This window comes from Herpailurus yagouaroundi, unplaced genomic scaffold, assembly GCF_014898765.1.
Source record: "Herpailurus yagouaroundi ecotype Mexico unplaced genomic scaffold, PumYag 28, whole genome shotgun sequence".
Classification (NCBI taxonomy): Eukaryota; Metazoa; Chordata; class Mammalia; order Carnivora; family Felidae; genus Herpailurus; species Herpailurus yagouaroundi.
Window position 1 is genome coordinate 17,102,502 of NW_024412376.1, and position 25,778 is coordinate 17,128,279.

Genomic DNA, 25,778 nt, shown 5'->3' on the forward strand with positions numbered 1-25,778 from the left:
GAAAAGCAAAGCTGGAGGTATCACAATTCCGGACCTCACATTATATTACAAAGCTGTAGTGATCAAAACAGCATGGTATTGGCACAAAAATAGTATTGGCACAAAAATCCTTAGATCAGTGAAACAGAGTAGAAAACCCAGAAATAAACCCACAATCATATGGTCAATTAATCTTCAACAAAGCAGGAAAGAATATCCAATGGAAAAAAAGACAGTCTCTTCCACAAATGGTGGGAAACTGGTCAGCTACATGCAAAATAATGAAACTGAACCATTTTCTTACACCATACACAAAAGCAAATTCAGAATGGATTAAAGACCTAAATTAAGACTTGAAACCATAAAAATCCTAGAAGAGAACACAGGCAGTGATTTTTCTGACATTGGCTGTAGAAGCATTTTTCTAGATATGTCTATTAAGCCAAGGGAAATAAAAGCAAAAATAAACTATTGAGACTACATCAAAATAAAATGCCCCTGCACAGTGAAGGAAACAATCAACAAAACTAAATGGCAACCTACAGAGTAGGAGAAGATATTTGCAAATGACATATCCAATAAAGGGTTAGTATCTAAAATATATAAAGAACTTATACAACTCAACACTCAAAAAACAAATAATACAATTTAAAAATGGGCAGAAGACATGAACAGATATTCCTTCAAGAAGACCTCTAGATGGCTAAATGACAAAGGAAAAGATGCTCAACATCACTCATCATCAGGGAAATGTAAATCAAAACTATCAAAACTACAGTGAGATATCACTTTATACCTGTCAGAATGGTTAAAATCAAAAACAGAAGAAATAACAAGTTCTGGCAAGCATGTGGAGAAAAAGGAACCCTCTTGAATTGTTGGTGGGAATGCAAACTGGTGCAGTCACTGTATGCACCAGTATGGAGTTTCCTTAAAAAGTTAAAAATAGAACCACCCTATGATCCAGTAATTGCACTACTGGGTATTTACCTTCAAAATACAAAAATGCTAATTTAAAGGGGTATATACACCCCCATCTTTATAGCAGCATTATTTACAAGGGCCAAAATATGGAAGCAGCCCAAGTGTCCATTGATAGATGAATGAATAAAGAAGATGTGGTACACATACACCCACCCACACACACACACACACACACACACACACACACACACACAGGAATATTATTTAGCCATAAAAAAGAATGAAATCTGGCTATTTGCAACAACATGGATGGAGCTAGAGAGTATAATGCTAAGTGAAATAAGTTAGTCAGAGAAAGACAAATACTATATGATTTCACTCACATGTGGAATTTAAGAAACGAAACAAATGACCAAAGGAAAAAAGAGAGAGAGAGAGAGAGAGAGAGAAAGAGAGAGAGAGATAAACCAAGAAACAGATTCTTAGAGAACAAAGTGATGGTTATCAGAGGGGAGGTGGATGGGAGGGTGGGGGAAATAGGTGATGGGGATTAAGGAGTGCACTCGTTGTGATAAGGTGTGATAAGGTGATGTATGGAAGTGTTGAATCATTGTGTACCTGAAACTAATTTAACACTGTATGTTAACTATACTGGAATTAAAATAAAATAAAAAAATAAAAACATGTCTAACTCAATGGAAAAAAATACACTAACTCGTTTCTATCTCCCCCTCTGCTCCAGCCCAAACTGCTCTTCTCTTTGTATTCTTTTTCCAAGATAAGTAATGCATTATTCATCCAAGGCTCCAAGTCTTTGAGAGTTAATAAAGTCTCCCTTTTCTCTCAACTACCTCTACCCTAAACATAAAAACCTCATTGGTTACCAAATATTTTCAGTTCTGCTTCCTAACTATCTTCTCTTTTGGGTTACTGCAAGAGCCCCTCTTCTGTTTCTAGCTTCCTTCCTCCCACATCATTCTTATTCCACACTGCAGTCAGGGGCTATCATTTTTAATACTTTTTGTCATCTTTCCGTTCACTTTCAGGACAAAATACAAAATGTTCAGTGTAGCATATGAGGTACTTCATCAACTTGCCTCTTTCTAGTCCTCTAATCTTTTCCCCTGCCATCCCTACTTCCAGCTACACTGAACTACTTGTAACCCCCAAAGTTGTTACCCTCTCCTTCACCGTCATGCCTTCCTTTGTACAACCCAGAATGCCCTTCCCTCCATTCTAGATTATCCCTATTATAATTTTTCCGACTCCTGCAACACTAGTCCAAATTGAGTTTTAAAAATTAACCAACAATTAAAGGAGAGTTAACAGATGCTACAATTCCAGTGCAGTGTGCTCAAAAAACAGACTGAAATTCCTTTTGTGCCTTTATTTGAGGTACAGGGTTTTTTTTTAGTCATTTTCTTTTTTACTTTCCATTGACTGGTAATGACTCCTTGGTGAGGACTTGGAGAGTTGGAATACATCTTCAACCAAAATGTTATAAGATATCTAGATGGTATCTAGAAAAAACATGAAGAAATTGTAAAAGACGAAGAGGTGCTCAGCTATTTGCCTAAATCACATTAGCCATTTTTCCCCCTTCCTTCTCCTCTCTCTCTCCCCACTCTCCCCACTATTCCCATCTCTCTGTCAGTCTCTCTCTCTCTCTCTCTCTCTCTCTCTCTCTCACACACACACACACACACATACACACACACACACACACACACACACGCACATAGTTCTCTTAAATTGTTCTCTCTGTGTTCTTTTTAAATTCTTCAGGTTTTATATTTTATTACTCCAAGAGTAATAAACCTTGATGAAGTAATAAACCAAACCTCCCTGAGGTTCTTGTTCAGACTAGTTATTTCCCTCTGTAAAGAAGCTGTTCAGTTCATCCTTGCCTGGTTTGGAAGAATCCAAAGGAGGCAGTTCTTGCAGCCCTGTCTCACTTCCACTCCCCTCCTCCCCCAGTCCTGGCTGGAGCAGTGAGTCTGTCAATCCTAGGCAAGAGACAAGGCAGACAAAGGTTTATTTGTAAAGGACCTCCTTCTAGCACCTCCTTTTTCCTCCTTTTGCCCAAACTCACCCGGTGAATTGGAGCATTTAAGAACATTCTTCTGCCAAGAAGACCAAAAGGAACGAAGAAGAAAGGGTATGTATTTTTTTCCTTAAAAATCATTTTGTAGTACGTATTCTCTCCAAATTACTGCTATAGATTAAAGCAGAAATGTATTTATGTGTTGAGTCAAAAGAGAAATGCAGAGAGAAAGACATTCTCTAAGGAGATGGATGTATTTTGACAAAGGTGATACCTCCTGGGATAAAGGGAAATAATCAGATTAAAAAGAACTAGAAAATGTTTATTCCTTAACTGGGAGAGTCGCTTCATCATAGGTTTAAAAAGAGACAGCTCCCTCACTGTTATTCCTGATTAATGCCCGTGTCCACTCTGAATCTGATCCCATGTAACAAGACCTTGTTATTCCACCTCTTCAGAACTATGCGAGAATGATGGAGTATATAAGTTTAGTCTTTTAATGCAGCAGCTATTTCTACGTGAAGTTAACTGCAATGTCTAAGAAAGTAAATGTTTTTGCTTTTAAAAAATCTTGATTCCTAAAAAGGCACTGGTATAAATGTGTGATACAAAGAGCGAATTCACGGAATTCATCCTTGGTGTTCCCACCATGGAACACACTAAAGTGTCTGTACTACTAAGATAAAGGGACACTTTTTCCTTCTTGGCCTTATAAAAATTCCTCTTTAAAATTCCTTAACTTAGTTTATGCAAGCTGTAAAAAGCTCTCCCAAACGTGGGTCCTTTTCTCCAGCGATGGTGATCTATTGTGGCCAGGAAAATAAGTAGAATGGTGCAAGACTGAGTATTAATATCATCTTATAGCATTCTCCCAGAGGCCTGAAGGCAGATCATTTTCAGGGAGGATGTGAACTTCATTTGTCCACTGATGAAGGTCTCTTGGGTGCTTAAGCTGATCATGTCTGTTTTAATGATGTTTGAAGGGCTTATCCACTTACTAATATCACCTCTTCTTTAATACACACTTTAAGAAGTTCCATTCCAGAGCTCGTCCTACCACAATCCTCTTCTGACACAGTTAATGAGAAAGAAAGATTTTTTTTTTTTTTTTAAATAACAGTGTAGGGGGCGCCTGGGTGGTGCAGTCGGTTAAGCGTCCGACTTCAGCCAGGTCACGATCTTGCGGTCCGTGAGTTCGAGCCCCGCGTCGGGCTCTGGGCTGATGGCTCAGAGCCTGGAGCCTGTTTCCGATTCTGTGTCTCCCTCTCTCTCTGCCCCTCCCCCATTCATGGTCTGTCTCTCTCTGTCCCAAAAATAAATAAATGTTGAAAAAAAAAATAAAAAAACAAAACAAAACAGTGTTTTTTCCATCATCAAAGAAAGATGAATGGGAAACATCACAGGCTAGATGGCAATTTTAATCTCTTCCAACTATAATCTTTGTTACTTTAAATGTCAAATTCTGGGCTGGAATTGTCGTTTGCTTTTATAGCCTTTGCTTCTCTCTTGCTGTGTTTTGAAAGAAATCTGAAAATGGACTGCCCTTTATGTCTAATTCATCAACTGTGTTTCATTCCACTGCTCCTAATACCAGTTCCCAGAATTGACATCAGTATGAGTATTACACCATAAATCTCTGAACACTTAAACTGCATAGCCCTGTTAGTTTTGGCCATTAAACGGGATAAGTTTTCTTTTTAAGTCTTCATTTAACTTAACCATTCAAAAGCCTTCTGGTGCCAAATACCCTCACACAATCAGAATTTGCAATTCCCTATCTATATGATTCTCGCAATGATTTGTTGCTTAATTAGAAATATCTTGCCCATGATTCTATATCCTCTGCCTTGATCATTTAAAAATTATGCCACTATTGGGATATGAATAGTATCATATAGTTTTAGCAACAATATTAGTTACATAAATTTGAATCAAAAAAAATCAACAGATAGCTATCTGAGGATATCTTGCTTATTCCTTTAAATATTCAGTTTTTAGCTTTATTTTCTTTTGTAATGTGGATGTACTCCAAGAGGAATTTTAAGTGCACGTACTTCAACTGAAATAGAAAAAAAAAATAGAGCAGTTTGCTTCAAATTTGCCAAAGTCATTTCACTCTTCTTGGCACATGAAAATATATGGTTTTGATGGATTGCCAAGGATTAAGGTTGGTGTCTTCTAAAGAAAAAAATAATCAATGTATCACAGGAACATACTGGGTCAAACATTTTTCCACTTGCTAAATGAAAGTTAAAGCTATTTATCTGCACTCAAGTAAAAGAAGAAGAGAAACTTTCAGTTCAAACATGTAATTTATAAAGTGCTTAAAAAAAAAAAAAAAACTACCAGTAAGTGCTTGCCAGGTGTGGAACTTTCCATCATAGTATGTGACTGAGAGACTGTGACAGAAACACTATTTTGTGCTCTGGCATGGACATAGTCAGAAGAAGTTCATGGTATGGCAACATACCCACTTACTTTTCCAGCAATTTATTTGTTCATTCTTTCAGTGAATGTTTTTGGAACATTTACTGTGAGCCCAGTATTAAAGCAGGCACTCTGAGAGATGCAAAAGATGTAGTAGTTATAGCCCTCGCCTTCATGATGCTGGCATCTCCTCTTCCAGTCCTCTGAATGTTGGCTTGCTCCAGGTTTCAGTCTTTTGCCTCTTCTCTTCTTAATCTATACTCACTACCCTGCCAGTCCCATAGCTATAAATATGATCAATAAACATTCTGATCACTCTCAAATTTTTATTCCTAGCCCTAACCTTCAGACACATACTCAGCTGCCTACTCAACCTCTTCACTTGGATGTCTAGTAGGCATCTCAAACTTAACTTGTCTGAAAATTTGCTCTTAAATTTCCCCCAAATTGACCCTACCCAATTCTGCCTCAGTTCACCAAATGTTGATAGCACTCAGGTCAAAAACCTAACAGATATGCTTGATTTTTTCCCTCTTGCCCCATATCTTCCATCAACCTTCACCAATAGCCTTTTTCTTCTTCCAATTTTATCTCACCACAACACATCTTCACAGAGCAATCAAGGATTATCTAAGACATTATCAGATCATGTGACTATTCTATCAAAGTCTTCCAGAGGTGGGGCACCTGGGTGGCTCAGTCAGTTAAGTGTCTGACTCTTGAATTTGGCTCAGGTCATGATCTCACAGTTCATGGGATTGGGCCCTGCATCCATGCTGACAGTATGGAGCCTGCTTGGGATTCTCTCTCTCTCCCTCTCTCTCTGCCTATCCCCTGCTCATGTGCTCTCTCTCTCTCTCTCTCAAAACAAATAAAACTTAAAAAAAAATCTTCCAATGGTTTCCTAATATAGTCAATAAAATCCAAGCTCTTCATCATGTTCTATAAGGCCCTTTATGATGTTTCCATCTCTTCCTTCCTGGTTCTAGGTAAATACACAGAGTGACCAATTTACTCAATGGCCAAATGCCTTTCAGTGAATTTCCCATTTCCAACTGAAGCCATATTCTCTATCATTAATGGGCATTATTTAATAAAATTCACAGTTCTTAAAAGAATGGATTACACATGACTGCAATAGGCACATAGAACAAGGGAGCTACTAGAGTGATATGGGCTGGATCAGGAAAGTCTTCTTAAGAGATGAGTTTAAGGTTTGTACTTAATAGATGGTTTGGTCAGAAATTAAAAGAAAGGGAAGAGGTGAGAGGGAAAAACAGGCAAAGACACATATAGGATTGAAGAGATAACTGGTCTGACTTTCTATTCACTGAGCAGTGGTGAATGGTAGATGTGGAGGGAAAGTGGAAGGAAAGCATTAGGATTAATCCCAAGAAGTTCACCACCTTTTAGATACCATGGAACCACTCCAGGATCTTCCTTAGGATAAAAAAAAAAAGTGTTTTCAGAGACTAATTCATGTATTACTACATATATGGACCACACATTATTGTATTAGTCACTGGGTATGTGATGGTGAACAAAACAGACTGCCTTCATGGAGTTTCTGTCTTATGGAAATGATAGACATAAAATGAGTAAGCTCATAAGTACATAATTTAAACTGTGATAAATATTATTAGGAAAACGAAGAGGGCAGAGAAATCAAGTTGAAACTACTTTAGATTGGATGGTCAGAGAAAGTCTTTAAAGAAATGATATTTCAATGGAGACCTGAAAGTCAAGAATAAGCCAGGCAAGTAAAGAGCATTCCTTGCAGAGAGGCAGCATGTATAAAAATCCTAATGGAGAAGAAGGATTTCTATTTAATTATAAGGAAATACTCTCTATATTTATTGCAATATTTTTAAATGGGTCAGATGGGCTATTTTCTAACAAACTATAAATTATCAAAATTAACTCAAGAGAAGGAAACTATGTGATATTTAGGACATATTTATATTAGAAATTATTTATTACTTATCTGAAATTCAAATTCAACTGATTATCCTGTATTTTACCTGACTTTATATTTTAACAGTATTAAATATCATCTGAGTGGCAATATCATGTATCTGATCAGAGACACAGGCATGTAAAAGAGTTCAAGGAATGGGAATGGTGGTATATGGATTTTGAATTCATCTGCTTTTATGCAGCAGGGTGTAGTGGAGATACTCTGAGGAATATATCTCAGTTAATACCAATCTTTGTGATGAGTTTGCCCTCAGCTTTTTACTCACTTATCCTTTTCACCTTTTCTCATTATCTTATGACCCTGTACTTCTTTCTCAAACTTCTTCACTGGTTTATAAGATCTTTCTCTGACTTTTCTTCTATCCAGTCCACAAATGTTAGTTTCCCAGTGTTCTGTCCCTGGTCATCTCAATTTCTCCTTCTTAATACCTTCATTTATGCATACCAAAAAGAAAGACACCAAAATGCTAACAACACTTATCTCAACATGGACACTAGTTGAATTTTATTCTACCTTTTCTTCTCTTTATTTTCCATATTTTACACTGAGTATTATTACTTTTTTACTAAGTATTTAAAAAAATATTTGCAATCAGGTTTCTGGCTATAATTAGAACTATCTAATGGAAAGAAAGCTTAAGCAGTTAACAGTCATGAAATGAACTCAGGAACAAACTACACCTACATGCATGAAATATATAAAGGGTAATCAGAGCCCAAGTTTAATAAATGCACAACTTTTTCCAAAAGCCACAAGGATTACACAAAATTAAGCTAGATCACTGAAAATAAGAACATGATTGCATAGTAAACAAAACAAAACAAAACAAACCCTAGGGAGACCAAAGCTATATGAAAAATGCTATTGACTAATAAAATAGAAAAATTCTTCAAACACAATTGGCAAAAAAGTTACAAAGAATTTATAACTCTCCCTCCACCTCTCTCCCTACATTTAATTTTTTGATAGAGAGTAATCTGGTAGGAAAGGCTAGAAAAAAGGGAAGTGATCTTTGTTGTTATTGTTGAATCTTCTAATAAAAGTACACACACATATAAATATATATTTTAAGTCAGGTATGAGCTGATTGGAATAAATGATAGTTTTGATAAAAAAGAAAAATTAAACAGAAATAGAGAAGTGCATTTTATTTATTTATTTTTTTTAATGTTTATTTATTTTTGAGACAGAGAGAGACAGAGCATGAATGGGGGAGGGTCAGAGAGAGGGAGACACAGAATCTGAAACGGGCTCCAGGCTCTGAGCTGTCAGCACAGAGCCCGACGCGGGGCTCGAACTCACGGACCGCGAGATCATGACCTGAGCCGAAGTCGGCCGCTTAACGACTGAGCCACCCAGTCGCCCCGAGAAGTGCATTTTAAAGTCAGACAAAACCCTGCCTTCCTGGAGCTTACATTCAAGTTCTGGTAGACATAATATTTTTAACAATTTAGAAGTTCACAAATGCCACAAAAAAGTAGAGCAATTAAGGCAGATTGAGAATATGTGAGGGGAGATACAGTTTTAAACAGAATACATTTTATTGAGGAGCAGAGTGAACAAAAACTTGAAGAGAGTGAGTAGTTAGACATGCCATTAATTTGTTGGAAGAGCTTTTCTTTTTTTAAAAATTAATTTATTTTGAGAAAGATAACATGCAAGCAGGGAACAGGAGAGAGAGAGAGAGAGAGAGAGAGAGAGAGAGAGAGAGAATCCTAAGTAGGCTCCATGCTGTCAGTGCAGAGTCAGATGTGGGGCTCAATCTCACAAATCATGAGATCACAACCTGAGCTGAAACCAAGAGTCGATGCTTCACCAACTGAGACACCCAGATGCCCCTGAAAGAGCTTTTAAAGCAGAGGAATTAACCAGTGCAAAGGCCCTAAGGCAATAAGGTGTCTAGCAATTTGAGGATTAGCTAGAACAGGAACACCAAGGGGGAAGAGTAGATAATTTCAGAAAGATACCAGAGCCAGATTGCATATGGAGTCCATTGCAGTAACTTTAGCTTTAATTGAAGGAATTGGAGTCATTGGAAGAGGATATGTTTAGTTAATATTTTCTGAATTCTTCTGTACTGCTGGTACTTAGGACAGTGCCTAGCATAAAGGAAGCACTAAAAAAATGTCTGTTCCATTGAACCAAATTAAACCAGCTTACTCCTGTTTTCCTCTCTCTTACATAATTACTTAATTACTGTATCAGTGAGTCCTACGTGAGTGCTATTCTTTGACTCCCTCTCTTTCCCAATATTGGCTACTCTTCTCCTGGATACCCTTGCAGCTTGGTCGTTGGTGTGGGCAGAGGAATTGTTTTGTTTGTTTATTTTTATTTTTGAGAGAGAGCACATGCACACTTACGTGTGCAGGGGATAGGCAGAGACAGAGGGAGACAGAGGATCCAAAGTAGGCTCTGTGCTGACAGCAGAGAGCCTGATGTAGAGCTTGAACTTACTAAATGTGAGATCATGACCTGAGTTGGGGCTGGATCCTTAACTGACTGAGTCACCCAGTTGCCCCCAAAATAATTGTTAGTGATCCTTTATTTTTTTATATTTTTTGATGTTTTTATTTATTTTTGAGACAGAGAGAGACAGAGCATGAGCAGGGGAGGGGCAGAGAAAGAGGGAGACATAGAATCTGAAGCTGGCTCCAGGCTCTGAATTGTTGGCACAGAGCCCGACGCGGGGCTCGAACTCACGAGCTGTGAGATCATGACCTGAGCTGAAGTCGGACGCCCAACCAACTGAGCCACCCAGGTGCCCCGATCCTTTCTAACTTTTTAAAAATTTACTTATTTTGAGAGAGAGAGAGAGAAAAGTGAAGGAGGGGAAGAGAGAAAGGGAGAGAGAGAGAGAAACCCAAATAGGCTCTGCACTGTCAGCGTGGAGCCAGACGTGGGGCTTGAACTCACAAATCGTAAGATCATGACCTGAGCCAAAGTCAGACATTAAACCAAGTGGGCCACCCAGGCGCCCCTTGGGTAGAGGATTTCTAAGTCACCTGAAGCAGTATATGAAGATTTGAGCCTGAAGATAAAAGAATGATTCCAGGCTACTTTTCAGCAGCCTAAATAATCTAGAACAAAATATACAAGCATCATTCCAGAAGTAGGAAGAGCAACCTGAATGGCTCCTTGTGCAAACCATAATGAGTCTTATTTGTTGTAATTTGGGACCCAATAGCTACTTACCCTATCCAACAGATGAGAGTCAGAGCAACCATTAATTCAAATTGGGAAAGGTTATAGAAGGGAGAAACAACGTTCTGGGAATTTGGCTTAAGGATTAAAATTATCAAAATACCATATAGCTCATTTTTAGAATCTGTAAGATTTGGGTATGTGTCTTTCATATGCCTCCTGAAATAGCTGCAAATAGTATTTAAGAGTAATATGGAAAGCTTTGCTTCTACCCAAGATAGAGTAACAAGAACCAGATTTACTCACTTTTCTGATACAACAACAACAACAACACCCCCAGAAAAAACATATGAAACAACCTCCGTCAAAATACTGGATTTAAAGCAGGGAAGGACATCTTCCTATAAGAGATGGGAAACGAATAAGGTATAATTTCCCCCAGTCTATTCCTTTAAAGGAATTTCCAGGCTGAAAAAATAAAAGGAGAGGGAACACAGAATCCAACAGACTACCTGAATTGAGAAATGGATCAGAGAGTCAGAGAGACCAAAGCAGTCACAATTTACAGAAAGAGTACTGGAGAGAAGAAAGATACATAGAGAATGCTGGATGTCTGCAGAGGTCCCCACTGAAGAATTCAGAACACTGATATGTGTGTGCAAATGAGGAAACTATCCATGGTCAGGGGGAAAAATCGGAAAGAATTAGACAACAGAGTTTATGACACTCACAAAAAGCCAGGCATACTTGCAGACAGATTGAAAAAACTTGTAACTCATTGACCATTGGATAGGATACTCAGGAAGAAATGGCTTCAATAGTGTGGAATAATTAACCCTTGGCTGAGTCAGAACCACCTAAGAAATCATAAAAGCAAGCCCTGAAAGAATTAAACTGTTTCCAAGGAACTTAGTTATATCCCAGAACAAAGCACAAGAATATTTGTAAGAATACAAAAATATCCAGTACCCAACAAGGCAAAATTTAAACTGTCTGACATCCAATCAAAGATTACCAGCTATGGGAATGCAAGCTGGTGCAGCCACTCTGGAAAACAGTATGGAAGTTCCTCAGAAAAACAAAAACAAAAACAAAAACAAAAACAAACAAACAAGCAAACAAAAAAACAACTACCCTATGACCCAGCAATCGCACTACTAGGCATTTATTCATGGGATACAGGTGTGCTGTTTCGAAGGGACACATGCACCCCCATGTTTATAGCAGCACTATCAACAATAGCCAAGGTATGGAAAGAGCCCAAATATCCATCGATGGATGAATGGATAAAGAAGATGTGGTATATATATACAAAATGGAGTATTACTCAGCAATCAAAAAGAATGAAATCTTACCATTTGCAACTAGCATGGATGGATGCTAAAATAAGTTCTTTTGAGAGAAAGAAAATAATATAGGCCAGAAACTCAGATCTACATAAAGAAAGGAAGAGCATGAAATAAAGAATAAGTAAACATAAAAGAAAAACTTATTCTTCTTGTTCTTAATTGACCAAACAGGTAACAGTGTATTCAAAATAATAGCAATAATGTATTCAATTATGCATGTTTATGTATATATCATATATACTTATTATGCTTATATGTAAGTGAAACAAATGACAGTTATGATACAAGGAATGAAGAAAGGAACTAAGATAATTTGTTATTATAGAGTACTCACACTGCTCATGAAGTGGTATAGTCTTTTTTAAAAGGGGACATAGATTAGTTGCAAATGTATATTTCAATCTTCAGGGCAACCACTCAAAAAAAAGTAAAATAAAAAAGGTATAAATGATAAGCTAAGACAGGAGAGAAAATGGAATCATTTTGTGGTTTTAATTAACCACAAAAGGAGGCAGAAAAAAAGTCAAAGAGAAAATAGGAACATTTAACAAGGGCAACAAATAGAAAACAAAAACAAATATGGTAGATATTAGCCCAAATATATCAATAATCACTTTGGATGTCAATGGTCTAAATGTACCAATTAAAAGACAGATCATCAGAGTGGATTAAAAAACATGACCCAATGTTAAATTTTGTATATAATGCCTTATAATTTAAAAGCATTTTTAAATTATTTTTTTTTCCATTGAGATAAGTGTACTCTTTAATCCACATTTTCTATTTCACCCATCTCTCCACCTACCTCCCTTCTTATAACTATCAGTTTGTTTACTGTAGTTGGGAGTGTTTCTTGGTTTCTCTCGCTCTTTTTTTCCTTTGCTCATTTGTTTTGTTTCTTAAATTCTGCATATGAGTGAGATCATATGGGGTTTGTCTTTCTCTGACTGACTTATTTCACTTGGCATTATTCTCTCTAGCTCTATTCATGTTGTTGAAGATGGCAAGATTTCACTCTTTTTTATGGCTGAATAATATCCCATTGTATATGTATATACATATTTACCATTTTTTTGTGCTTTGTTATTTATACTTGAAAACTATACATTCAGGATAATTTTATTTTAATATTCCCCATTTTATGAACATTTCCTCAAGTTCATGAAATGTTTAGATTCAATTATTCTAAATTCAAATTGTTATCTTCCACTTCTCTGCGCTGAAATTTGGTTAAGAAAAATAAAATGATTGCTCATATCTATATCTTTTTTCCCGTTTTAATTATTTATGTTTATACCTGTACCATTCTAACATCTTTAAATACAATCCTCTTCTGGGTCAAATAATAAAAGGACCTCTGAAGGCAGCAATGATGTTTGAATAAAAGCATGATCAGATTACAATTGTTTTTATTTGTTTTAGTGATAAAATTCAAGTCATACTGAAAAGTTCAGTAATATTTAAGAGGGAGGTTGGTTTTGTTTCATCTTTGCTTTTGATTAGTTGGTTGGTTTAACAAATAAATTAAAAATCATGTAGGAGCTCTTGCTCTAAAGTAGGATTGATGGTATTACAAATTTAAAAATAGATTACCCAACAAAATTCTCATCATTCGTCATGCTGGTTGACTATTGTTGACTGGTAGATTTTATGGATCATCCACATTAAGGTTTGTTCTTCTTAAGTACCTTTCCTATTGGTATAGGTATTAGTCTATGCTATAGACTATGCTATAGTCTATGCTATGCTATAGTCTATGCTATGCTATAGTCTATGCTATAGTCTATGCTATAGACTAATACCTATACCATAGGTATAGACTATGCTATAGACTAAATTGTGTCCCCCTCCAAATTCGTATGTTGACGTTCTAACCTCCAATGTAACTGTATTTAGAGATAAGGTCTTTTAGGAGGTAATTAAGATTAAATGAGGTCATAAGGGCAGGGTCTTAATCTGATAGGACTGAAGAAAAGGAAGAAACACCAGACACTTCTTTCTCTCTCCACTTATGCACAGGAGAAAAGCAATGTGAAGACACGTTGAGAAAGAGGCCAGCTGGTAGCCAATGAGAGAGGACAAATCTGCTGGGATCTTTGACTTCCAGCTTCCAGAACAGTGAGAAATAAATTTCTGTTGTTTAAGCCAGAAACTGTGGCTTATCCAAAGCCATTTGGATATTATATCCAAACTGTGGTATCTTGTTGTGGTAGTTATTATAAGTTTTAGTAAAGAATTGAGAATGATGTTATAAAGAAGAAAAAAAACAAACAAACATGACCCAACTGTATGTTTTCTATAAGATACCTACTTCAAGTATAAAGACACATAAAAGGGTGCCTGGCTGGCTCAGTTGGAGAAACATGTGACTCTTGGTCTTGGGGTAGTGAGTTCAAGTCCCACGTTGAGTGTAGAGATTACTCAAAATCTTAAAAAAATAAATAAAGACATATATAGATAAAAAGTAAATGGATGGAGAAAAATACACCATACTAACACTAACTGAAGAAAGCAGGAGTAGCTATATTTATTTGAGACAGAGTAGATACCAAAAGATGGTTATCAGGAATAAAGTAGGATATTACATAATGATAAAGGGGTGAATGCTCTGGTAAGACATAGCAATTCTTAATGGGTATGTGCTTAACAAAAGAGCATCAAACTTCACTAGGTAAAAACTGATAGGATTGTGAGGATAAAGAGATGAATCTACTATTTATCATATATTTAAATATCCCACAGAAATGGATAGATCCAGCAGGCAGAAACGCAGTAAGGACACAACAGAACTCAACACCACCACCAATGGACTGAATATAATTGACATCTATAGACTACTTCACCCAATAATAGCAAAATAGACATTCTTCTCACAATCACATGGGACATGTGATCATAAAACAGACAAGACAGAGATCATAAAACAGCCCAGAGATCTGGGCCATAAAACACAACTTAATAAATGGAAAAGAACACAAATTGTACAGTGTCTTCTCTCAGATCATAATGGAATTAAACTAAAAATCAGTAACAGAAAGAGAACTGGAAAATCCCAAAATAGGTGGAGATTAACATAATTCTAAATAGCATATTGGTGTTAAAAAGAAATTGCAAGAGAAATTTTAGAATATTTTGAACTAAAAGAAAGAGAAAACAAGTGAAATAAGTCAGAGAAACATAAAATGCCATGACTTCACTTATATGTGGAATCTAACAAACAAAAACAAAAATAAAAACAAAAAAGAGAAACAAGATTCATAAATATAGAGAACTAGTGGTTGTCCAAGGAGAGGGGTTGGAGAATAGGCAAAATAGGTGGAAGAGATTAAGAGGTACCCATTCTCAGTTATTTTTTTTTAATTTATTTTTTTAACTTTCCACATTTTTTTAATTTTATTTTTTATTTTTTTAAATTTACATCCAAATTAGTTAGCATATAGAGCAACAATGATTTCAGGAGTAGATTCCTTAGTGCCCCTTACCCATTTAGCCCATCCCCCCTTCCCACAACCCCTCCAGTAACCCTTAGTTTGTTCTCCATATTTATGAGTCTCTTCTGTTTTGTCTCCCTCCCTGTTTTTATATTATTTTTGTTTCCTTCCTTGTGTTCATCTGTTTTGTCTCTCAAAGTCCTCATATGAGTGAATTCATATGATTTTTGTCTTTCTCTGACTAATTTCACTTAGCATAGTACCCTCCAGTTCCATCCACTGGTTGGTAGTTGCAAATGGCAAGATTTCATCCTTTTTGATTGCCAAGTAATACTCCATTGTGTGTGTGTATAAACATATATACATATATATAATAAACATATATATATATATATATATATATATATATATATATATCTCACATCTTCTTTATCCATTCATCCATCGATGGACATTTGGGCTCTTTCCATACTTTGGCTATTGTTGATAGTGCTGCTATAAACATGGGGGTGCAGGTGTCCTTTCAAAACAGCACACCTGTATCCCGTGGATAAATGCCTAGTAGTGCAATTGCTGGATCGTAGGGTAGTTCTGTTTTTAGTTTTTTGAGGAACTTCCATACTGTTTTCCAGAGTGGCTGCACCAGCTTGCATTCCCACCAACAATGCAAAAGAGATCCTCTTTCTCTGCATCCTCGCCAACATCTGTTGTTGCCTGAGTTGTTAATGTTAGCAATTCTGACAGGTGTAAGGTGGTATCTCATTGTGGCTTTGATTTGTATTTCCCTGATGATGAGTGATGTTGAGCATTTTCTCATGTGTCAGATGGCTATCTGGGTGTCTTCTTTGGAGAAGTGTCTATTCATGTATTTTGCCCATTTCTTCACTGGATTATGTTTTTTGGGTATTGAGTTTGATAAGTTCTTTATAGTTTTGGATACTAACCCTTTATCTGATATGTCATTTGCAAATATCTTCTCCCATTCTGTTGGTTGCCTTTTAGTTTTGCTGTTTCCTTCGCTGTGCAGAAGCTTTTTATTTTGATGAGGTCCCATAGTTCATTTTTGCTTTTGTTTCCCTTGCCTCCCGAGACGTGTTGAGTAAGAAGTTGCTGCGGCCAAGATCAAAGAGGTTTTTGCCTGCTTTCTCCTCAAGGATTTTGATGGCTTCATGTCTTACATTGAAGTTTGTCATCCATTTTGAGTTTATTTTTGTGTATGGTGTAAGAAAGTGGTCCAGGTTCATTCTTCTGCATGTCACTGTCCAGTTTTCCCAGCACCACTTGCTGAAGAGACTGTCTTTATTCCATTGGATATTCTTTCCTGCTTTGTCAAAGATTAGTTGGCTATACGTTTGTGGGTCCATTTCTAGGTTCTCTATTCTGTTCCATTGATCAGAGTGTCTGTTCTTGTGCCAGTACCATACTGTCTTGATGGTTACAGCTTTGTAGTATAGTTTGAAGTCTGGGATTGTGATGCCTCCTGCTTTGGTTTTCTTTTTCAAGATTGCTTTGGCTATTCAGGGTCTTTTCTGGTTCCATATAAATTTTAGGGTTATTTGTTCTACCTCTGTGAACCCATTCTCAGTTATAAAATAAATAAGTCACAGGGATAAAAATTACAGTATAGGGAATATAGTCAACAATATGGTAATAACTTTGTATAATGACAGATGGTAACTACATTTATCATGGTGAGCATTTCATAATGTACATCACTGCTGAAAAACTATGTTATAAACTTGAAACTAATATAACATATTGACTATACTTCAATACAAAAATAAAAGGAGGAAATTAGGAGAAGTGGAAAAATTTAAACAATGACTTATGATATTTGATATCAAACAATTGGATGATATGAAGAATTTATTAAATATTTTTGGTGATAAAGAATATTGTGTTATGTTTTCAAAAAGTCCTTACCTTTAGTGAAATATACTGAAATATTTGTAGATAAGATGAGATGCCTAGAATTTGCTTCAAAGTACCCAAAACTGAGGGAGAAAAAAAGTGGAGGTATAGGTGGAAATAAGAGAGGCGATGGGGTGACAATAATTGAAGTTAGCAGATAAGTATATGGAGGTTCATTAAATTGTTATCTCTACTTTTGTATATACTTGAAGTTTTTCACAATAAAAAGAAAATAAAAATCAATACTTTAATAACAAACAATTAGAGCAGAAATCGATGAAATTAAAAACAGGAAATCAATAGAGAAAATCAATGAAACCAAAAGTTGGTTCTTTAAAAAGATTTAAAAAATCAACAAGCCTCTAGCCAAGCAAACTAAGAAAAGAAAGAGTACACAAACTACTAACATCAGAAATGAAAGAAGGAACATCACTACAGATCCCATGGAAATTGAAAGGATAATAAAGCAATACTATGAACAACTCTATGCCCATAAATCTGTTAAGCTAGATGAGTGAACCAACTTCTTACAAGGCACAGTTCACACAGATATAGACAATCTGAATAGACATATATCTATGAGAGAAATTAATAATAATTAATATCAATAATTATTTAATTATTAATTAATTAATAATTAATAATCTCTGCACACAGAAAGCACCAGACTCAAATGATTTCCCTGGTAAATTTTATGAAACATTTGAGGAAGAAATTATACCAATTCTCTACAATCTCTTTCAAAGGATAGAAGCAGAGGGAATATTTTCTAACTCATTCTATAATGCCAAGACCAGAAAAAGACATTACAGGAGAAGAAAGCTATAAGACCAATATTTCTCATGAACATGGATGCAAAAATTCTCAGCAAATTGAATCCAAACAAGAATAAAAAGAATGATATGGTACAATCAAGTGTGATTGATGTATGCAAGGCTGGCTCAACATTTGAAAATCAATTAATATAATCCATCATATCAGTTGACTAAAAAAGAAAAATCACATTATCATATCAGTAGATGCAGAAAAATCATTTCAGGAAACCTAATACCCATTCATAATAAAATCTCTCAGTAAACGAGAAATAGAGGGGAACTTTCTCAATTTGAGAAAGACTATCTACAAAAACCCTACAGCTAACATCCTTAATGGTGAGAAACTCAAATCTTTCCTAAGTCAGGAACAAAGCAAGAACATGCCCTCACCATTCTATCATACTGAAAGTCCTTGCTAATGTAATAAGGCAAGTAAAGGAAATAAAAGGTATATAAAGTAGGAAAGAAGACATAATACTATCTTTGCAGATGACATGATTATCTATGCAGAAAATCCAAAAGAATCAACAACAACAACAAAAAACTTCCAGCACTTGTAAGTAATTAAAGCAAAGTTGTAGGATATAAAGTTAATATTCAAGCATTAATTGCTTTCCAACACTAACAATGAATAAGTGGAATTTTAAACTAAAACCACAATACCATTTATATTAGTGCCCCCAAGATAAACTACTTAGGTATAAATCTAACAAAACATATACAAGATCTACATGAGAAAAACTGTAAAACTCTGTTGAATAAAATCAAAGCATTAAATGGAGAGATATTCCATATTCATGGATAGAAAGATGCAATATAATCAAGATGTTAATTCTTCCCATCTTGATCTACAGATTCAATGCAATCCCAATCAAAATCCCCAAAAGTCATTTTGTGGATACTGACAAAATGATTCTAAAGTTTATATGGAGAGGCAAAAGACCCAGAATAGTCAACACAATATTGAAGGAGAAGAACAAATCTGGAGAACTGATGCTACTTGATTTTAAGATTTACTATAAAACTGCAGTGATCAGAACAGTGTGATACTGATAAAAAAAAAAATAGACAAATAGATTAACGGAACAGAGTAGAGCTCAGAAAAGGAATCCCAAAAGTATAGTCAACAGATCTTTGACAAAGGAACAAAGGCAATACAATGGGCAAAGAGAGTGTCTTCCCAAATGGTGCTGGAACAACTGCATATCCACATGCAACAAAATGAATCTACAGACTCTACATCCTTCACAAAACTTAACTCAAAATGGATTATAGACCTAAAAGGAAAATTCACATCTATAAACCTCCAAGAAGATTAACACAGGAAAAAAAAACCTAGATGACCCTGGATATGGTGATGTCTTTTTAGAGACAACATCAAAGATATGATCCACAAAAGAAATAATTAATAAATTAAACTATATATCAGTTAAAATTTCTCTGTGAAAGAAAATGTCAAGAGAATTAGACAACAAGCCACAGGCTAGGAGAGAATATTTGTAAAAGACACATCTGATAAAGGACTGCTATCTAGCATGTACAAAAATTTATTAAAACTCAACAATAGGAAAACAACCAATGATTAAATAATAGGCCAAATGGGGTGCCTGGGTGGCTCAGTTGGTTGAGTGTCATACTTTTGATTTCAGCTCAGGTCATGATCCTAGGGTCATGGGAACAAGCCCCACATTGGGCTCTGTGCTGAGTGTGGAGCCTGCTTAAGATTCTCTCCCTCCCTCTCTCTCTCTCCTTCTGCCCCTCTCCCTTGCTTGTGTGCTCTCTCTCTCAAAAAAAAAAAAAAAAAAAAAAAAAAAAAAAAAAAAAAAAAAAAAAAAGAAAAGAAAAGAAAAGAAAAGGTCAAAGACCTTAACAGACACCTCACCAAAGAAGACATACAGATGGTAAATGTATGTATGAAAAGATGCTCCACATCATATGTCATCAAGGAAATACAAATTAAAACAACAATAAGATACCCCTACACACCTACTAGAATGTTCAAAATCCAGAACACTGACAACACCAAATACTCGTGAGGGTATGGAACAACAGGAATTCTCAAATGTTGCTGGTGGCTATGCAAAATGGTACAGTCACTTTGGAATACAGTTTAGCAGTTTCTTGTAAAACTAAACATATTCTTATATAACCTGCAATTGTGCACTTTGGTATTTATCCACAGGAGTTGAACTGGCCCATAGATATTTACAGCAGTTTTATTCATAATTGCCCAAAATTGGAAATAACCAATGTCCTTGAGTAGGTAAATGGATAAACTGTGGTACATCCAGACAATAGAATATCATTTAGTACTAAAAGAAATGAGCTGTCATGAAATGAAAAGACATAGAGGAAACTTAAATGCATTTTACTAAGTGAAAGAAGCCAATCTGTAAAGGCTACATATGGTATGATTGCAACTATATGACATTCTGGAAAAGGTAAAACTATAAAGACAATAAAAAACGCCAATAGCTGCCATGGGTTAAGGAGGGAGAGATGTATACATATATCACAGAAGACTTTTAGGGCTGTGAAAATACTCTATGATATTATAATGATAGAGAAATGTCATTATACATTTGTCCAAACCATAGAATGTACAACACCAAGCATGAACCTGAAGTTAAAGTATGGATTTGGGGAGATTGTGATGTGCCAGGTAGGTTCATCATTGGTTTAAGAAAAAAAGTAACATTCTGGGGGCACCTGGATGGCTCAGTTGGTTAAGTGTATGACTTTGGCTCAGGTCATGATCTCACGGTTCGTGAGTTTGAGCCCTGCATGGGGCTCTGTGCTGACAGCTCAGAGTCTGGAGCCTGCTTCAGATTCTGTCTTCCTCACTTTCTCTGCCCTTCCCCAACTCATGCTTTGTCTGTCTCTCAAAAATAAATAAACATTTAAAAACAAATGAAAAGGGGCGCCTGGGTGGCGCAGTCGGTTAAGCGTCCGACTTCAGCCAGGTCACGATCTCGCGGTCTGCGAGTTCGAGCCCCGCGTCGGGCTCTGGGCTGCTGGATCAGAGCCTGGAGCCTGTTTCCGATTCTGTGTCTCCCTCTCTCTCTGCCCCTCACCCGTTCATGCTCTGTCTCTCTCTGTCCCAAAAATAGATAAACATTGAAAAAAAAATTAAAAAAAAAATAAAAACAAATGAAAAAAATAAGTACCATTCTGGTGAGTGAAGTTGAAATCTGGGAGACTATGCATGTGTGAGGGCAGAGAGTATATGGGAAATCTGTACCTTCCTTTCAATTTTATTATAAACCAAAAACTACTCTAAAATTGTCCTTCTGTAAAATCCATAATCTTACCTAAATTAATTCACCTTTGAGATGTACCTAATCATTGAAAACTTCATACAAAATTTCCTTTCAACAACATTGTTTTCCTTCAAAGTACGATATACATATATATCTTCCTCTCTTTTTTTAATGTTTGTGTATTTATTTTGAGAGAGAGTCAATTTATTTATTTTGAGAGAGAGTCTGTGCTGTCAGCACAGAACCCAACACAGGGCTCAATTCCCTGAGCCACGAGATCATGACCTGAGCCAAAATTAAGAGTCCAACGCTTAAATGACTGAGCCATCCAGGTGCCCCTCTTCCCCAATTTTTAATACTTCATGGTAGGAAAGATACTTTGGCATCAAGATTAAATCTGAATGGCTGTGGATTCTGATCTGATTCCTCCACTATTTTGCTAGTTTCCTTTACTACAATAGCCTCACCTTTTCATGTCTAACATGAAAGCCAGAGAAACCTGATTAAATAGATGAGGACTATTCCACAGTTGTATGCAAATACCGTATTTAAAGAATTATCTCCTGGGGCGCCTGGGTGGCGCAGTCGGTTAAGCGTCCGACTTCAGCCAGGTCACGATCTCGCGGTCCGTGAGTTCGAGCCCCGCGTCAGGCTCTGGGCTGCTGGCTCAGAGCCTGGAGCCTGTTTCTGATTCTGTGTCTCCCTCTCTCTCTGCCCCTCCCCCATTCATGCTCTGTCTCTCTCTGTCCCCAAAAAAATAAATAAACGTTAAAAAAAAATTAAAAAAAAAATAAAGAAAGAATTATCTCCTGGAAGAGGAATTACTTGTTTGGTATGACCCCAAGAACTCAAACTGGGACTGGTTTGGTAGGAGCTACAGAAAAATACTTTACAGTAAGGGAAATGTTAGAACTGCATCAGTGGAGTTTATGTTGACTTAGTCAATAATGAGCTCCCCAGCATGGTAGGTGTTCAAGAACAGGCTAAATGTTTATTAGGGGGAATTCAAGCCTCTGTTTTCAACCAAGGTGAAGATGAAGTAATCTATGTGGGATAAAACTTCACAATATTACTAAAAGTTTGCAACAAAAATGAGCCCCCAAATAATTCTGCTGGATTTAAAAAACTTAATTGAGCAATAAATATATGTGTAGACTATCATTTGTCAATGTCAGAATAGATAGGTTTTTTATTCCTGCAGGCTGGAACCCAACTTCTTGGACAATGTTGTTGTTAGAATATGCAAATCAAGAACCAGTAAACTCGATGATGATATTTGTCCTAGAAATTCACTTGAGTTTAACCACCTTAAAGAGCAGTTTTTCTCTGCTGAATGTACCAAAAACAAAAAATTACTTTTAATACTTAAAATTGCGGATTCTGGCTCTTAACTAACACCTCTCCCAGTCCCCAGCATTTCTTATTTAATGTTTCTTTGTGGAACCCAGGCATTTGATTTTAAACAATTATTCTATGGGATTTTTATTATCAGTAGTCATAAAATTACACTGAGAAACACAAAGAAAAGAGTAGAAAAGATCAACTACCAATCTTTCTATCCAAGTGTTTATGAGAATGCTACAGAACTTCATGTTCAGATGAATTCCATCTTTAAAAGAAACAAATACTGACACATTTTGCTTTTTTTCTATCTCAGGGCAAAGAGCCAAAATGAAATTGATAGTTCTTGCTGTCACTGTTGGCCTAACTTTGCTGCTAGGAGTCCAAGCCATGCCTGCAAATCGCCTTTCTTGCTACAGAAAGATACTCAAAGATCGCAACTGTCACAACCTTCCAGAGGGAGTAGCTGACCTGACAAAGATGGATGTAAATGTCCAGGATCATTTCTGGGATGGGAAGGGATGTGAGATGATCTGTTACTGCAACTTCAGCGAATTGCTCTGCTGCCCAAAGTAAGGAAATGTAATTGCAAAGTATATAGCTATGAAATGTATGCACAACAACTCTTTTTTTAAGACAAACTTTATAATGTGTTTGCTGAAATTAATCACCCTTCTTTAGTAAAATCCTAATTAAATCTCAGGTTTTTTCTAGAATCATCACCATTGTATACGGAACTGAATGTTTTCATTTACAAAAACAGAGTTTGGCAGATTTTAATAAAACTAAATGAAATCCAGAAAATAACACTCCAATACATTAAATTCTAAATTCCCTGACTTTACCACACACACACAAAAAGAAATGCCAGCAGAGGTCAACTTCAAGGTTGATATCTTAAATCAATGTGAACTAATAAAAGGCTTTAGATAAAAGATCCTACTGAACAGGACCAATTAATTGGGCAGAAAAGTGGTAATGGTCAAAGAAAAAGCTTCTAGCTCTATATATAAGTTAACTAGAAATGAACTAAATAAAAACTAGCTACTGATTTGGAAAGTAGGCACATTTTAAGTATAATACAATGGTAGATAAATCAGTAACTTTTTTTTGGTTCTTGTTCTTAAAATCGTCTTCCTCTTGGTTACTAAAGAGTCTCAAATCTATGATTTTGGCTATTTCATACTGAAATTAGCTCTTTCAAATTACTTACAACATATGTCATCATATTTTCATTTTTCTAAAAAAAAACCTGTGACGTAGAAAGGGCAGATATAATCATCCTATCAAGAAAAGGTGCAGAGAGGTAAAATGACCAGCACTATCCCACACAACTGGTTAATACCAGTACTGACATTAAAATCCAGGTCTTCTGATTTGGACCAGATATTTTTTTTAACAAGGCAGTTGGTTCTTAATGTGTGGTTCCCAGAACAGCAGCTTCAATGTCACCTAGTTCTTGTTAAAAATGCATGTCTATCCTTGAGCCTTAGACCAGACCTACTGAATCAGGAATGCTGGAGATAAGGCATAGCAATTATGACTTAACAAGCCCTGTAGGTGATTCTGCTAAAAGTTTGAGAATCACTTGTACTAAATATCAAGAACTTGAGTTAACTGGGGCGTTAATTTGACTTAATTTTTCCCAGACTACACAAATGAAATGCCATTTAATATTGAAATACCATTTTCGCTTTTTTGTAATTGTAAGACTTGAAGCCAATTAACTGAAATGTATTTGTATTTATTTTATGATATAATTTTGTCATCATCTGTGTTAATGGATGAGAACAGAAGTCTGGACATACAAAAGTACTTTCTATCTGATTTTAGTTACCTTTTCCCCAGTCCCAACAGATTTACTTTGCTAAGTTTATTTCCTTTTTCCTTCCACTGTCAACACAAATTTTAATTTGCCATCCTGATTTCTTTTCATTTTTATTGAAATATAATTGACATATAGCACTGTAGAAGTTTAAGGTGTACAGCATAATAACTTGATACACATCTATTACATAATGATTCTCATAATAAGTTTAGTTAACATCCATCACCTCAGGAAAAAATTTTTTCTCTTGTGATGAGAACTTTTAGGGTTTATTCTCTTAGCAACTTTCAAATATATGACACAGCACAGTAAACTATACTTATGTTGTAGTTTACAGACGAAGTATATTTCTAATGAGCCATTGTAATACAATTTTATATTATCCCATGTATTTTTATACTTTACCTTTTGTGACCTTTTCAACAACAGTAGGATTGAATAGTTTAACATTTGTCCTTTCCCTATAAAGCCTAGAAATTTGTTTTTTGACTTTGCCAAAAATTTTTTAACCTTATATTTCTTATCTGTAGATTTAAACTTCATGGCCCATCCCCACTCACATCAGAAAAATAGTATTTTTGGTATGATCATAAGGTTTTGAAATCATTTAATTTTTCCTTTTCTTTATAGGTAAAGGATAGCATAATATCAATGGCAAATGGGAGGAAAGTAGGAGAATTCATTACCTTCTTGGTCTTTGTTGCTTCTGTGGCAAGTCCTCCCACTCATTCGCTTTGTAGTTTATTCCCTAAAAAGAATAGTTATATCTGAAATCCTGGAAATCATTGTCCATTTTTTTTTTATTTTTTATTTTTTTTAAATTTTTTTTTTCAACGTTTATTTATTTTTGGGACAGAGAGAGACAGAGCATGAACGGGGGAGGGGCAGAGAGAGAGGGAGACACAGAATCGGAAACAGGCTCCAGGCTCTGAGCCATCAGCCCAGAGCCCGACGCGGGGCTCGAACTCCCGGACCGCGAGATCGTGACCTGGCTGAAGTCGGACGCTTAACCGACTGCGCCACCCAGGCGCCCCGATTGTCCATTTTTAATCCAGAAAAGATTAATAGATATCTCAGTTCTCAGCTGAATTTAACTCGTGTCCTACTCTCTTTCAGAGATATCTTCTTTGGACCAAAGATCTCTTTTGTGATTCCTTGCAACAATCACTGAGAATCTTCATGTATTCCAGAGAACATCATCTTTGATTTCCCACATACTGCACTATATCAACATAACTGCATTTCGAGTTTCTATCCAGTGCAATAAAGCACAGATTCTACACATTCTTCCTTGTCTAAAACAGTAAACTTGAGTTAAATAAGTAGTAATAAAAAGTAATTCAATCTGAA

The 25,778-nt window shown here is 36.0% G+C and overlaps 1 protein-coding gene across 2 annotated transcripts; it reads left to right on the top strand.

Annotated features, from left to right (window-relative positions):
• The first annotated feature begins 2,931 nt into the window (after window positions 1–2,931).
• Window positions 2,932–25,778, top strand: SCRG1 (stimulator of chondrogenesis 1). Of its 2 annotated transcripts, none has more exons than XM_040470402.1 (3): window positions 2,932–3,061; window positions 22,917–23,172; window positions 25,545–25,778. In XM_040470402.1, the coding sequence occupies exons 2-3, from the start codon at window positions 22,931–22,933 to the stop codon at window positions 25,597–25,599; spliced, it is 297 nt and encodes a 98-aa protein (XP_040326336.1). In that variant the 5' UTR covers window positions 2,932–3,061; window positions 22,917–22,930; the 3' UTR covers window positions 25,600–25,778. The 2 variants fall into 2 exon arrangements, with proteins under 2 accessions (XP_040326336.1, XP_040326345.1); XM_040470411.1 differs by lacking the exon at window positions 2,932–3,061 and adding an exon at window positions 13,859–13,960.

Excerpts from the sequence above, each read along its gene's own strand:
- SCRG1 (XM_040470402.1), top strand. The coding sequence starts at position 22,931 with ATGAAATTGATAGTTCTTGCTGTCACTGTTGGCCTAACTTTGCTGCTA. Across the intron at positions 23,173-25,544 it reads GAATTGCTCTGCTGCCCAAA|AGATATCTTCTTTGGACCAA; the intron begins GTAAGGAAATGT and ends ACTCTCTTTCAG.